Source organism: Fringilla coelebs (assembly GCF_963513975.1).
Source record: "Fringilla coelebs genome assembly, chromosome: 3".
NCBI lineage: Eukaryota > Metazoa > Chordata > Aves > Passeriformes > Fringillidae > Fringilla > Fringilla coelebs.
The window spans coordinates 62,935,390-62,949,620 of NC_140030.1; the positions used below are offsets into that span (position 1 = coordinate 62,935,390).

The following is a 14,231-nucleotide window of genomic DNA, read 5'->3' on the forward strand; positions in this document are numbered from 1 at the left end:
CTAGTTGGAAAAAGTGGGAAGTGGTGGGAACTGCAATCCCATAATGAAAAAAGTTCAGACTCAGTACATAAAAATTCACTGCTGTCATCAGTGTGAAGCATTGAGTGCTTTAGAAACAGAATGGGCAAACTTGGATCTTCACTGTCAAAGTCTCAAGTTTATGCCACTGGAGCTAAGGAAGAACTTGAACACGACTGAAGCAGGACTTTTGAGGTAGCCATTTGAAAGTCAGCCACATGAGAGCTCTAACTAATTCCTCTTGCAGCAAATGGCCTGAATGCTCAGCATGATACTATAATAAAAATTTAAAAATTAAAGTTTTATTTATCATAATGAGGCCTTGCCAGGCAAGGAAAAGAGCACTTGCATAAAAATTTTGGCATTTGGAGTTATTATCTGGACATCAAGAGAAGAACATAGAGGACTATTGAACTACATTGGCAAGAGGCTGCTTGATTTACAAAGGAAGCTATTTTTATCCAAATTCTTTCTTTGCTCTTACCTAGAAAATATACTTTTCACTTAAGACAAACCAAAACAAGTATTTTTATTTTATTTTCATTAAAAACTTTTGCCAGAGGTGTTTGTTCCTGGCATTGGGTAATGCAGATTTCCCTCCAATTTTTTTAACAGCCTTCTTCACGTTACAGATTCTAATCAATCAGAGTTTTGCCCTTTTTTGCTTGTTTAATGCACCATTGACTTTTCCAAGGCAACTATAAATGCTAAATTTCAAGACATCAAAAGAAATACTCACAAGTCATCTCCTCCTTGCCCGTTTGCATCTCTGCCATATAACTGTTTGCCATAAATATGACTTGCATTTGTGTTAGCACTTGCTAAAACAATTGCTATCACCAGAGCTGGCAGACCTGTAACACAAGAAAACTTGTGAGCTGTAAAATCTCCTAAACTTTCAAATTCACTGGGCTAAGCTGAATTACTGATGTCTCTATCACTACTACTTTAGTGCACAGCATCCTGAGAAAACTGAGAAGGCAGAAGGAAGCAATTTTTCAAACAGTACAAAAAAATAGGACTATCAAAACAATTAACAGGCATTAATGAATAAGCCTTGTAATGTTCTGTAAGGTAGAAGTAGTTTAGCATGTGATAAGAAAATTGAAGTAAAATAATTAACTAAAGTAAAATAATATCCCTTAATTACCCAAAGTTAAATTTGCAGCTGCGCACAAGCTCTCATTATATAGCAAAAAGATTAACAAATTATTGCAAAAATGGGATCTAGTGGAGGAATGGTATTAGGAATTTTTTGAGGGATTTTTTTTGCTACTATGAATTCATAAAGTTGTGTAACTGGGAAACATGAACTTAAACCTGTAATTTCTCCACTGCTTCTCTCAACCACATTATATTATCTACATCATATTATATATCTTCTACACCACTATACATATCATATGTGGTCCCCTTGCTTGCATAAAGCAAACTATGTATTTCTTAATAAAAAAGCAGTGGGAGTATTTGGGAAAATAGACAACTACGCAGAAGAGAACTCTGCAGAAAGGTACAGCTCAGACAAAAGAAATGCATGTTTCCTGATTGGCCTTATTTACATGTCTTATCCTTGCTATAACAGAACAGATTCAAAGGGGAAGAGGTTAATTTGCTTTTCCGACCACTCAGTCCTTGTCCTCTGCTGAGGTTGCCAAAGAGGATGCTAGTTGCCAATGGAAAGACATCAATTATCAGCTGTACTGAGGTCAGTGCTCTAGCCGTAAGGTTAATGGCTTTGCATTGTGTTGTATGATTTTGAACACAATATGCGCATTCAGGGAGAAACCACAGATTCCTGATAGAGACAAAAATGAAGAATAAAAGTCTTGCTGCCCGAGCCTTGCAGTTATTTTTCAGTATTACTTTTTCCATTTCTGTCCTGCTGTGTACATTGCTTAGGGCAGCCAGGATCTCTTGGTGGTTTAAACATTGTGCTGAATCTCAGAAAATTTTGGTTGTTTCTGATTCCACAATAGGCTTTGTGCTTGTTGGCAAGAAAATTTAAGCTGGAATAAAGTTTTTGAAAGTCAATGCAAAACCTCCACAGGCTTTGCAGTAACTGCAAAAGTTTCTGCATTCATTGTGTGACCCAGTTCTCCATCTCTGGCACGACACTCACATTTCCCCTCTCCCACTCTGGTCTCTTTGGAAAACAAGACCAGTTTATCTGGTCTCTCCACTCATTCTGGGGCTGGGAGCTGCCCTGGGTGGGGAGTGCCAGTGAGAGTGTATTTACACAGAAGCACACGGGGGAACTCGGTGACAGAGAGAGCTGGCTGCATGCCGGCAGCGCTGCAGGCTGGAGAAGGAAACCACACACTAATATAAATTCTACTCTGTATTTCTGATAGATAGCTTTTATAAAGCAGCATTTCCAAAAAGCATTTTATACAGCAGCATACATCCTATGTAAACATTGCATCTACTGAACTCACCCCAGCCAATGATGCAAAACTTCAGTATGTATCGCCGTATATACGTGTTGAACACCTTCACTAGAGCAATGTACATGTGAACAGCTTCCAGTCCCATCCATGTAAAGGTGGCCAGGAGAAAAAAGTGCAAAAGTGCAGCTACAGCTATGCAGAGGCCATCAATATCAAAGGATGCAATCCAGCCATCGAGCAAAAAAATCAGGTTAAGAAAGAGTAGGGCTGTGCTCAGATTCATCAGGATTTTGGATGGATAATCTCGTCGTAGCTTCCTAATGAGAGAAACACAGGTGCACATGATTAACTTGCTGCAATCACACAAACCACCTCCTGCAGCTGGGCTTACCCCTTCACAAAGTCAATAAAAGCACAAGGAACCCCTTCTAGCTGGGTTTGTGCAGTAAGACATAGTAGTCTGTGTTTCTGTGTGGGATTGGTGAAGGTTTCAGCTGTGTGTGGTGGGGGTAAGTTACCAGTTCTTTGGGTCCACGATGAGCTAATTAGCTGCTGCAATATTTTTGCAGCTCATTCTTATATTAAAAAAAAAAAAAATTAAATATAAACCAGTACTTTTTATTTTAAATGAAAACAAAAAAAGTATAGCTGACCAGAAGGTCATCTGTGGTCTCTTCCTATGTGGCCTTATATGTTAGCTTAGTTTTTGGAATATATTGTCCAGTGCATGTTGTTTTTGGTTTGTCTTTAAACAGGATCTTAGGAAGACTGTAAAACATGTAATTTTTTTTGAAACTGATCCCCACTGAAATGTGTGTAATGAGGGGCAGCAAAGAATTTCTACCAACTTGAAACAGAATGCTATACCATAGGTAATGTAATAGGAATGCAATCACTGAAGATATTTAAAACTAGAAAAGTCCCTTCTTCAGCCCCCCTTCCCCCTCCTGTCCCCAGAAAACTATCCTTCTTTAGCAGTTACTATGTCCTGCCCTCTTACTGGCATAATGCTTTCTTTGTGTTGACATGACTTCATTTTCTCTTTTCACTGTTCACAGAACTGTACCACTTCAAAATTTTTGCTTTCTCTTGAGTCACTTTCACACTTCAGCAGGACTTCTGTTGAAATTGTTGTAACCCTTCAAATTTATTTTCATTTTATCTCTTCCTACTTCTGTCTTAAGGGCTAAAGAGCATAATTGCTCTAGTTGGAAATTTCTTTTTAAATTTGGAACTTGTTATGCTCACATAGGCAAGTTTGGGGTTTTTTAAAATAAAAAGCCTGTTTGACAATTTTAATCTATCTGTTCTGTCTGTTCAAAATCTAGAGGATTCTGTCTTGCCAGAAGCAACATTTTGATACACATTCCCTTTATTCCCCAGTCTGAGCAGCACAACACATTAGAAAGTGGAAGAAAGACTCTGAACTTATGTCCCCTTGAAAAAAAAAATTTCCATTTAACAACGCTGTGACCCTGATTTTGCAGGTTTGATTTTTTTCAACCATGGACTTCTCCTCCTAGGCAAACAAACCACATTAACCACGTAACTAACTTATTTTATTCTGCACAGGAACTTCTTTGTGATGCTCTTCACAGAATTAGTACTTACTCAAACGCAATGTATGTCAGAAGAGTTGCAGCTGAAAATATAGCAGATATTCCACAGCCTATGTAAGTGATGAAGGTCAGGACCTTGGTGTTCTGCGGATCGATTTGCGTCACAGTTCTCTGCAGGTCCTGCGAGAGAAGGAAGAGACATTGGCTGTGGGCAGCACTTCTGCTGTGAGCACGGCACTCTTTCTTGGTAATGGGTCAAGTGAAACTGAAAAGCACTCTGGCAATACCACTGTGACCTTGACACTGGGCTTCATTTTTACTGCGTGTACTCCATCTGCAGTTGTTACACCTCTCACTTCCTTCCCACAGCCCTTGAAAACATTGTGCTGTAAGTACTATAACTGCTGGGAACAGCTGATAGAGCCCGGTTCTGATCCTTATAATCCAGTACTAGGAATTGAAATGTCCTTCTCTGGAAAAGTCCCCAGTGTCCAAACTTTTTAACTCTGTTGCTTGCATGCCACTCTTTTTCAGGAGATGTAAGATTTAGAAAAATGTAACTTACAAGTATTCACACTGAAATGTGCAACATTGCAGGGAATTTCTGGGCTTTTTGTTATTTAAAGTCCACAGGACTCAATGTAACTGATCATCTGCAGGTGAAACCAAGGGCAAGATATTGCATTTTGCATTTAGGGTCTGTTTTGATATAAGAACTACACTTTTAAATATAATTGGTCAGAAAAGTATTGATAAAGACAACAGAAAAAAATTTGGAAATGAAGCAGGAGCATTCTAAGGATTTTTCTTTTTCTATTTTCTGTCTAACTGTAACTGTCACATGGTAGCATCTGAGAATGAATGTCAGTGTTAATTCCTTTTTTAAGGACAAGAAAATATAAGAATTCAGATTTATATCATTGTGGAGAAAATGTGAGCAAACACTAAGAGATGATTATGTCAATTCTACAGTCATTTTCACTGTTGTCCCTAACAAAAAGAAACATTAAATGCTACAAAACTTTGCATCTTTTGTAGGAAAAGTCAGGTTTTCCTTACTGTCCACACCCACCTTATATCACAGTTTATTTATACATAAGGAGATTTTTTTTTTTGGAAACAACTTAGTATCTAAAATAAAGTCAGAAGAAATTATAAAATGCAAAAGCAGCTAGAATGGTCAAAACTATCTAAAAATCTATTGGAATGCAGTCCAAATTCAAAGACCTACTGCCACTGAAGCATTCAGGGAAGAGAAGGGGCTCATTGAATATATCCTAAAGGAAGCCTTTTCTTAATCACTTTGAGGATGAAAAGTGGAACAAGACCATAATTTAGCTTGCAAGAAGACACAAAGCTTGTGGCTTTTCTGTATCTACATCTCAGCATGATGTGACGAGAGCAGTTCTATTAAGAAAGGTCTGGAAGGCCAAAGCTGGAAAAGTCAGTGTATGTGGCTCCCTTGTGTGGTTTAAGTCCTATTTGACACTGCCACAAGTTACTTCAAACCCCAATACTTCCACTTAGGAATTATTCCTGCTGTGACCAGGAGCCAACATCTTTTCTGCAGCTATGTTTTACAGGCCAAAGAATCTTAATTTCAGCTGGAAAAAAAATGTATCAGCCCATTATTGAGCATAAACAACCACCAAAAGTTCAGAAAAGATAGCACTATTCCATTTTTTCATGTTGGGATTTTTATTTTTTTTTCCTCTGGAAAGCACTTCACAACTGCAAATTGCTTGAGGCAGCTGAATGCTGGAGGTTATGCTGCTGAGGCTGAAGTGCCCCATATGGTTCCTTCCCTCTTTCATCTCCTGGACAGACACTGCTCTGCCAGCCACCCTGTCTGGAGACTTTGCTTAAGGCTCTGACAGAGTACGAGCCATGGGTTCTGTACCAGTGCTCCGTGAGCGCTCTTTTTCCAAGAGAAGACCTGTAACATAAGGCATCCCCAAAACTGAGTGAAGCCAGGCAAGCAAACAGCCAATGTGGGTTTACACATGGTGCAAAAGGTGCCACTTCACAGTTTATGACGTTAGATAAATCTTGTCAAGTGTGAGAACTAGATTTGCAAGGGACAAGTCAGCCTTTCTGTCTAAGGATGAAAGAGAATTATTGTGCTCCCTTGACTTTTCATCCTCATTACTATTTCTGCTGTCTGGAGGATGTTTTTCTTTCCCTGTTTTTCCCTACAATGAGTCTCTTTTCTTTTTGTTCTGAAAACAACATTTCTAACTATTTCTCATGTTTGGTTTTTGTTCTTTTTTTCCTTTTTCTCCTGCAAGCAACTTCTCACTTTCTCAATCTGGAAATTTCAAATAGACTTTCTTATTCACTTCTCTCTTGTTCCACACCTCCTTCCTCAGCTGCAGGTCACTTTTGTCAGATTATACTGTTAAGGGATATGTCAGAGATACCCTGAAACTTAGGACTCATTAAGATCACTTTTTTTCCCTGTCTCTCTAGTGGAAATGTTAGTACTGAGCCTCAGTTATATTAAGTTGGACGTTATAATATGCTATTTGTATTTTGGTATCACTCAGAAGTCTCATCTCAGGTCTTTTGTGGCACAGTAGTTTTAAAACATGGAAAAATCTCATGGTTATGTTTTAGTTATTTAAAAAATAATATTTAGCCACTTTAAAAGAATCTAATAATTATAATAATAACAACAATAATAATATTCTTCCATTGCTAACTTTATTAATGATCTTGTTCCTGAATCCTTATCACTAGCTACTTTGTTATGACGAGATAATTTTATGATAACTTTATGATATTATTATTATAAATTACATGCAAAAGAAAACTCAAGTAACAAAAATGAGAGTGGTCTTGCTACCAGACAAAAGCTGTGTTGCTGTTCCTGGGAAAGGTAACTTGGTGAGTAGTGAGCTTTCCTACCATTAGGACACCAAAATGTGTGAGGTGGTTGCATAAGCACACAGTTTCATTTTCATTGGACTCTGCATCCACCTGGCAGCCCGCAGGATTCCAGCCACCACTGCCACCTGTGGAAATGAAACATGAGAAACTGGTGTCCAACAAACACGTGTCAACCTCTCTTTTAGAAGATTTCTCACTTCATCTTGTGCAAATGCAGAAGTGTTGTCACAAATTGAATGAGCCAGCATTAAAAACAACTGCAAGAGAAGCAAGTGTCAGATTTCCTAGTTTCTGCAAAGAATCACCCCAGATGAGTGTCCCAGAAATGGACTCCTGAGCAGAAGCAAGGGATGGAGATGTATAATAAAGGTAGGGAGCTTTTTGCTTAGTGAGTAAGACGTAGATCACGCATTAAGACACGCCATAGTTTTACCCAATAATAAGATGGTTTTAGAACACCTTTTTCCCCACTGATGTGATGTCTACACCTGCCTGCCTCCCACTCATCTATCCTCAGACACATGAAAGCTTTTACAGCCCAGGAGCAGAGGGTCCCACTCTTCCTCTCTGCAGCATGTAATGCAGAAGCTCAGAGGGAATAATCCCAATGATCTCTGGTGGCCTTACAAAAAACATGAAGTGAACTATTCCCAGCCCACTCCACCTGAACAGGCCATTCTGAAAAACAAGTAGAAAGATTTTAGTTTTAAAAATTAAATGTTAAAAAGTAAACTTTGTTTCTTTGTTTATTTTTCCCTTGCCAAAATATGAGCTAGTTTTGTGAAATTATTCTCTGACTCCTAAAGACATTTTTCTCATGGCTCTTGACAAAATCCAGCATAATTTGCTCTGTACCTTCAAGACAATCAAACACTCAAATTCAAGACATTCTCTCAAAATACTGCAAAGAATACCGGGAAGATGTTCCAAAACCACTTAAAACTCTTCTCCACTCAAGCAGCCACTGTGAATAGTTTCCTCCCTCCCTGTTTGTTTCTCCTTTAATGTGATTCTTAAGTTCAGCTTCCTAACTAGTTTCCATGATTTTTTGCTCATTTTAACCCTCCCAAATTCTTCTCAGTTGCTCTTTCTGTGCTTCCTACTTTGAATTACAAATCCTACTTTGAATTACAAATTTGGATGTTCAATTTTATTTCTTGCAAGACTCCATCCAAAATCCTACAGCTCTGTTTCTTTGTAAGGAAGAGAAACTGCTCAGCAGTGATCTCTAAAACAGAAACATCTGGAAATTCATCCCAGAGAACAACTTTGTGCAAAGGATTAAGAGCCTGAGTAAAACATCACACACAGGTTTGGCAGTAGTGACCATTCTTTGATGAAGAATGGTATAAAATGTTGCTTTATTAATGTGTGTCTCCATATGTGACCATAAAAGTTTATAATCTGTAACAGTCACAATCTTACACCTATATAACCCAGTTATATAAAATGAACAGTTAAAAGTATGGCTAAGAACCATTCATGTGTCTGAGAAGCATTATAATTTAATTCGCTCATATAGACAGATCAGAGAAAAACTGCAGATATGAGAAAAAATTGGAAGAACTTAATAGAAAAAATTTAAATGTTAAAACCATTTACATTAAAAACAATCTTTTAAAAGGAGTTTTTAAAATTTGCTATTACAAGTAACTGTGTTAACCAGAAGAAATTATACAATTCATTGAGTGGACTTTATCGAATGCTGAAAGGATCGATTTGGGAGCAAAATAGCCATTACTGTGACCAATTTTAAAACTCAGACATATTTATCCCTCTCATGAAAGAAATTACAGTATTTTCAAACTTACCGTTTTTGTTCATATCCCAGAAGACACAGGTAGGTTTAGGATCCTCCTAAGAGCAGATATAAAAGTAGACTTTGTATATCTCTTCAGACATAAATCTCATAATTTACAACAGATGTTGCAATGCATATATTTTTCATTTAATGAGCTGAAGAATCCATATCATTTGATTGTCAAAAATTTGCCTAGTGTCAAATTAGAGATTTTTTCTGCTAGACAAACGGATTTGCCCAAAATCTAGAGCACTGCTTCTATGTACTGTTCAATGGTTCCTTTTGCACATCCTCAGAATAATGAAGTTTTCTCATAACTGAAGTTATCAATTAATATGATGTCTTTATATAATCTAAATACCTTTACCTGTTTACTGCCATAGGGCTTCTCCATGAATCCTCTATGTAAAGCTTGAAAATGTACAAATTCCTGCTGAACCCATGTGTAGGTTGTTTTGCCTAACCTTAAAATATTAATTGCAATGCAATTCAAGACAAAGTCAATTGAGCTGTGAAAATTACAAACCAGGTTCTCATTACATAAACAATTTACTTAGGTATTGCATTTTAACATTTTCTTTAATGTTTCAAGTGCTAGTGCCTCTTTTGGATTAGAACTGAGTCAAGCTCACACATTTTCTAACTGGTCTCTATTTGGTCTCTATTTCCCTAAATTTACTGTAGTCATCTTTTGTAAGTGTGTTTCTGTCCATTCCTCTGATGAAAAACACATAACAACAAAATAATCCCGGGAACTATTAACAAAGCAAATAATGTTTGGTCAAAGACTTTAAGTAATTATGAAGTTACAGTGTAATAAATCATGTCCCTGGTCATGATTTGGATAGTAATATGGTCATTAACAAAGATTTCACCTACAGTTATTTGCACAGAAATTACTTCTGAGGGGCAGAATCAATGGTCTTGCAGATAAATGTGAGGTCATGAATGGAGCATGAATATATGAGGATGGGAGAGATTATTTGTTTCTATGTTGTGCTTGCATGCTTTTGTTCTAAACTTCTTAATTTTGATTTGAGTTTGATCTTACTCAAAATCCATCCATATAAATCAGGTTATAATCTTAGCCTTTACCACATATAATCTGCATTCCTCTTCCTCTGAATAATCAGTCTTGTTTTACCTGAATTTTGGTATGCTTGATTGTAACTTTCACATAATCCTGAAGATCCTGAATGGTTAAGTTTCCAATACTGCATGCTACCACAAAACTGGTCAAATTGGCAGGATTTTCTGCATCCTTCAAGAGATTAAGAAAAATATAATAAGTCTTATATGGCACATAACATAAAAGCCAGAGTACACAGTTTCATTTTTGCAGCATGCCAGAATAAGTAAGTTGTCAGCATTTCTGTACTTTTGATCACACAATATAAGAACGTTATGTTTATAAAATCAAATTACAGGTTAGCCTCATGGAAGCTTTCCTATTTTTCTTGTAGCCATAAACATGCATAGGCACAATTATAGAGAGAGGTTAGAAGGCAAACAGAATTATAACTCACACAATGTGGAAGATAACAACCCATGATATGATTAGCTCATTTCCCTAAACAAGCATGAACGAGCTCACTTATCTTATTGTTGACACTGTCCTTTAGTAAATGCAAAAGTTTTTAGAGAATAAACCATTTTCTGCACATTGAGGGTATTAAATCACCCTCAGTCTTACAATGATTGACTATGAAGTAGTAAACAAATTCATAGCAATGTTACATACTGAAGGGGATGGCATTTTCTCTAAGGTCTTATTCAATAGGAATTTAAATAGAATCCTGAAATTATCACTGACCAGTAGGATTTTTAGCCGGCAGCTGACAATTTTCCAGAAGAGGTGGTTTCCTTGGAAACCAATTATTTATTGAAATGGAATTGCATTAGCAGTACTATTTTCTTTTGATAAGCTTCTATTGGAACCTGCATATTTACATGCCTGGTTGGAAAGCTTGGTCACTGCCTGTGGCAGGTCTTAGGTAAAATAGTCTTCTATTGCCACTCACTTTCCCTCCCAAAATCTGGTCTGCCAAACTCTTGAACCCTTGATTCCTTCCATTTAGGAGTTTTGTTAACATGACAAGACGTCAGGTTTCAGCTCAGCACTGGGCTTGTGAGATCCCACCACCCATGTGGGACACAATAGCTTCTGTTATTAGATGGATATTATCCTGAGAAGAATATTCTATTTCCTAAGAACCATATCCAAGAATTTTCAGACACAGTATTTCAGATTATACTGGAGCTTTATGGCAAAATTTCCTAAAACCTTTAAAATTTAAAAGGAAAGAAAATGCAAATTTCTAAGCAGTTCTTTAGCATTCAGACAAGAAAAAGTCTCTTGGCTACCACCTACATTTGAACATCTGACAAAGTCTATGAAAGTCCTTGGACATATTTCCACAGATTTCCGTGGATTCTGTCTGTAGCAGATAAGAAAAACGAGACACAGTTGGTCTCTTTAGTGAAGGCAATTTAATATATTCTTATGTGTGCTTTAAAGTAAAATATAAATTACTACTTATTTAGCCATAAGGCTGTGTTCAGGCATAGATGTTTACACTGAACACACCTGTGTTTGGTGAAGTGAATCCCACCCTGAACAGCTTTTATATAGTCCTCTAAGTAATGGAACCATCTATAATGAATTACAAGCCAAAACTTACTGGAATTCTCTCAGTTGCAATGCAATAACCCCCCACCTCCAATGCTGCAAAGTATGTTTCACTGTTATGTTGAATGCTTTTAAGGAAGACAACGAATAGTATTCAGATATTTGTAATTGAACGTGGAAGAAATATGAAATGTACAAATAAAATACTCTTATACTAATGGATAAAGTTGTTTGGTTTCACCTGGCAAGTGGAGTTTACTTGTAGGCCTTATTTTAATCTCCTTTTTAACTTCCTTTATTTTTAGACTTCCTAAAAATGTGAGGATGGCACATTTTTAATTAATTGTGTTAAACACATCACCCATGAAGACTTTGAAAAACACACAAAAAATGAAAGGCATTTTAGTTGCAAATTACCGTGCAATTTTTATGGTTTTTGTTTTTCAATGGCTTATTAAGTACCACTTAGAAACGCATTCTGGCACCATTAAGGGACACATTCTGACTTCATATGATTTTATGCCATTATGACCAGCCTCCATCTGTATTCTTCTGGGTTTTTTTTAAATTAAAGATATTCATCCTGTTTTTCTCAAAAGCAGGCTTAAAACAAATGCAATTTAAAATAAAAATACTTTGGGGTGTATTTCAGAAGGCAACTGTGGGTCATGAGTATTTTCTTGCCTAGATTATCTGAAGAATCTGGATACACTGCCAATAAAAACGATAATATAGGGACAATACAATACTACGGAGTTCTGCGGATGCACAAGAGCCAAAGGTCACTTGAAATACTGATGGGAAAACAAACTCAAGTCTTCTGAGACACATTCTACAGTTCACCATGAAACAATGTTTCCTTCTTAATTAACTATTTTTTTTTTCCCAAATAACTGTGGTTTTGGTTTTCTTTTTCCAAGCTGCAAACTCTTCCTAATATTTTTGGCACCTACCACGCAGGCACTATTTACAATTACCATTTGATACAAAATAAAACATTAAATCTACCTGAGCAAGTTTAGGTTTCAGATAAAAGTATTGTTCTCCTTATTCCTATTAAAATATGGTAAGCTTATGAGAACACAGGTGTGAAAAGAACAGTGTGTATATATATGTATATATATATATATGTGAACAAAAATCCTCTGGCTGCTAACCATCAGCCTGGGGTTTCCAACTGAGTATAGAGCAGTCAGCTGGATATGAGTGCTAACCAGCTCTTAAAAGGAAAGGAGAGTACTTGGCAGTGTTATATGCCAAATTCCCTACTGATAGAAAAGAACCCGGCTCCACTGAAAATCAAGGAGCTATATTAATGAATTTTAACAGAATTAAAGGCTTTTTTAAAGGCTTTTGCTGCTTTCCTCTAATTTTCAGTAATTGGGATACAGTTTTCCATAGATTACCCTGAGAAAAGGTTTATTTCACATGTGAGAGGAATCTGCAGTTAAACCACTGACTTCAACTCAGGCACTTCGACTATTTTGCTCTGAACATAAGACTGTCTTTAGTGCCTACATTTGCTGTCCCATTTTAATCCCTGTAACTCATGAAATACTGTGAAAGGATTACACCATAGGAAACTTTTAGTAGCTGGCTTTGATTTACCCTATCTGTTGTGACTTCAGGCACATTAATGCTTACCTGAAAAAGACCATTTTTATTGAAGAAAGTAAACTGAGCCCTGGATATAACTTCAAACTCATCTTGACTTAAATTCTTCAGTAAACTTGGTGGCAGAACAACAGAAGCGATGGCACTTGTCTGATCCTTGTCAAAATCTATCTGTTAAATAAAAACAACAGGAGAACATCTTCAAACAATAAAGAAACCATCTGTTGTCCACAACTGGGTTCACACTCTTAAATAGAAATATCTAGATATGGGACTAGAACCAATCAACACTAAAATGACTTGTGTCTATGTAAGAGTTGATGCAATAAATTGAAGGCTAGGGAGGTTTCCCACTTTTCCATGAGATCAGCCTTCTGCTACAGAAAATTATTAGAGAAAACCAACAAAGAAACAAACTCCTTCACTGCTCTAATGATGATTTGGAAACAATGACAGGGTAATTATGACAGTCATAACCATTTTCAGTAGCATTCAAGAGACTTTTCCTCATAGCAAACAATGTTGAGAACTAAAAGATATGCTCTGAATCTTTCTTTATTAAATTGTATTAGTTCCCTTGATCTGCACATCTGAAATAATTCTCTTATGAGCTTTTATAGTTACTCTGGAAAGGAAATTTAAAAATTATTAGTGTCAGTTTTCCATATTTATTGTGCTATGTAACACAAAAAAAGACACTTTCTGACATCATATAAATTTAATCTTTACTGGCAATGTGTCAGAAATCTAAAAGCCCTCTGTGGCCCAGGAATATAACAAGTGAGTAGGAAATAAAAGAGGATGCAACCCTGCATTTCATTAGCAATTCTGTGACTGATCACTTTCCCACCATGGCCTACTCAAAGTGTGCCACCATATGCATTGAAGGAAGGGAAGCAAGCCAGCTCACAGTGGCTCTGTAGTGAAAGCACTTCAGAATTTTACTGTGAGATATGGGAACTCCCACTACTGACTTCCCCAGAGGCATCCTGGCCGTGTACTTACGCCTCTCATGGACAGTTGTGTCATTCCAAAAGCACCATTAGCTAATAGAAAGTTAAAAATCATAGGCTATTGACAGATTATTCACCCTTGGAAATCAGTAAGAAGTAGCTCACAGACATCTCCCAACAGGGATAAATGCAGCTCAAAACCAGGTTTTCAGAGGTTGATTCTGCCCCAGTAAACAGAAAGTGTGTACGTGATAAAGATGTCCCATTAGGCACTGTCTGCAAATAGAGCAGAAGAGGCTTCTCCAAAGAAGCATGGATATATTACAGGAACAATTTAATAATATGAATCACCAAAACCTAACTTAGTCAAAGTTTTGGCAA

General features: G+C 36.9%; 1 protein-coding gene across 3 annotated transcripts in view; it reads right to left on the bottom strand.

The window, feature by feature from the left end:
* Positions 1–14,231, bottom strand: part of ADGRG6 (adhesion G protein-coupled receptor G6) — a 110,647-nt gene that overhangs the window by 13,401 nt on the left and 83,015 nt on the right. For all 3 annotated transcript variants that reach the window (XM_084201913.1, XM_084201914.1, XM_084201915.1), the window contains exons 14-20: positions 12,928–13,068; positions 9,799–9,915; positions 8,665–8,710; positions 6,872–6,978; positions 4,017–4,144; positions 2,454–2,722; positions 758–872 (exon numbers count right to left, since the gene is read on the bottom strand). In XM_084201913.1, coding sequence (XP_084058039.1) covers positions 758–872; positions 2,454–2,722; positions 4,017–4,144; positions 6,872–6,978; positions 8,665–8,710; positions 9,799–9,915; positions 12,928–13,068 — 923 coding nt within the window. The remainder of the gene's footprint in view (positions 1–757; positions 873–2,453; positions 2,723–4,016; positions 4,145–6,871; positions 6,979–8,664; positions 8,711–9,798; positions 9,916–12,927; positions 13,069–14,231) is intronic.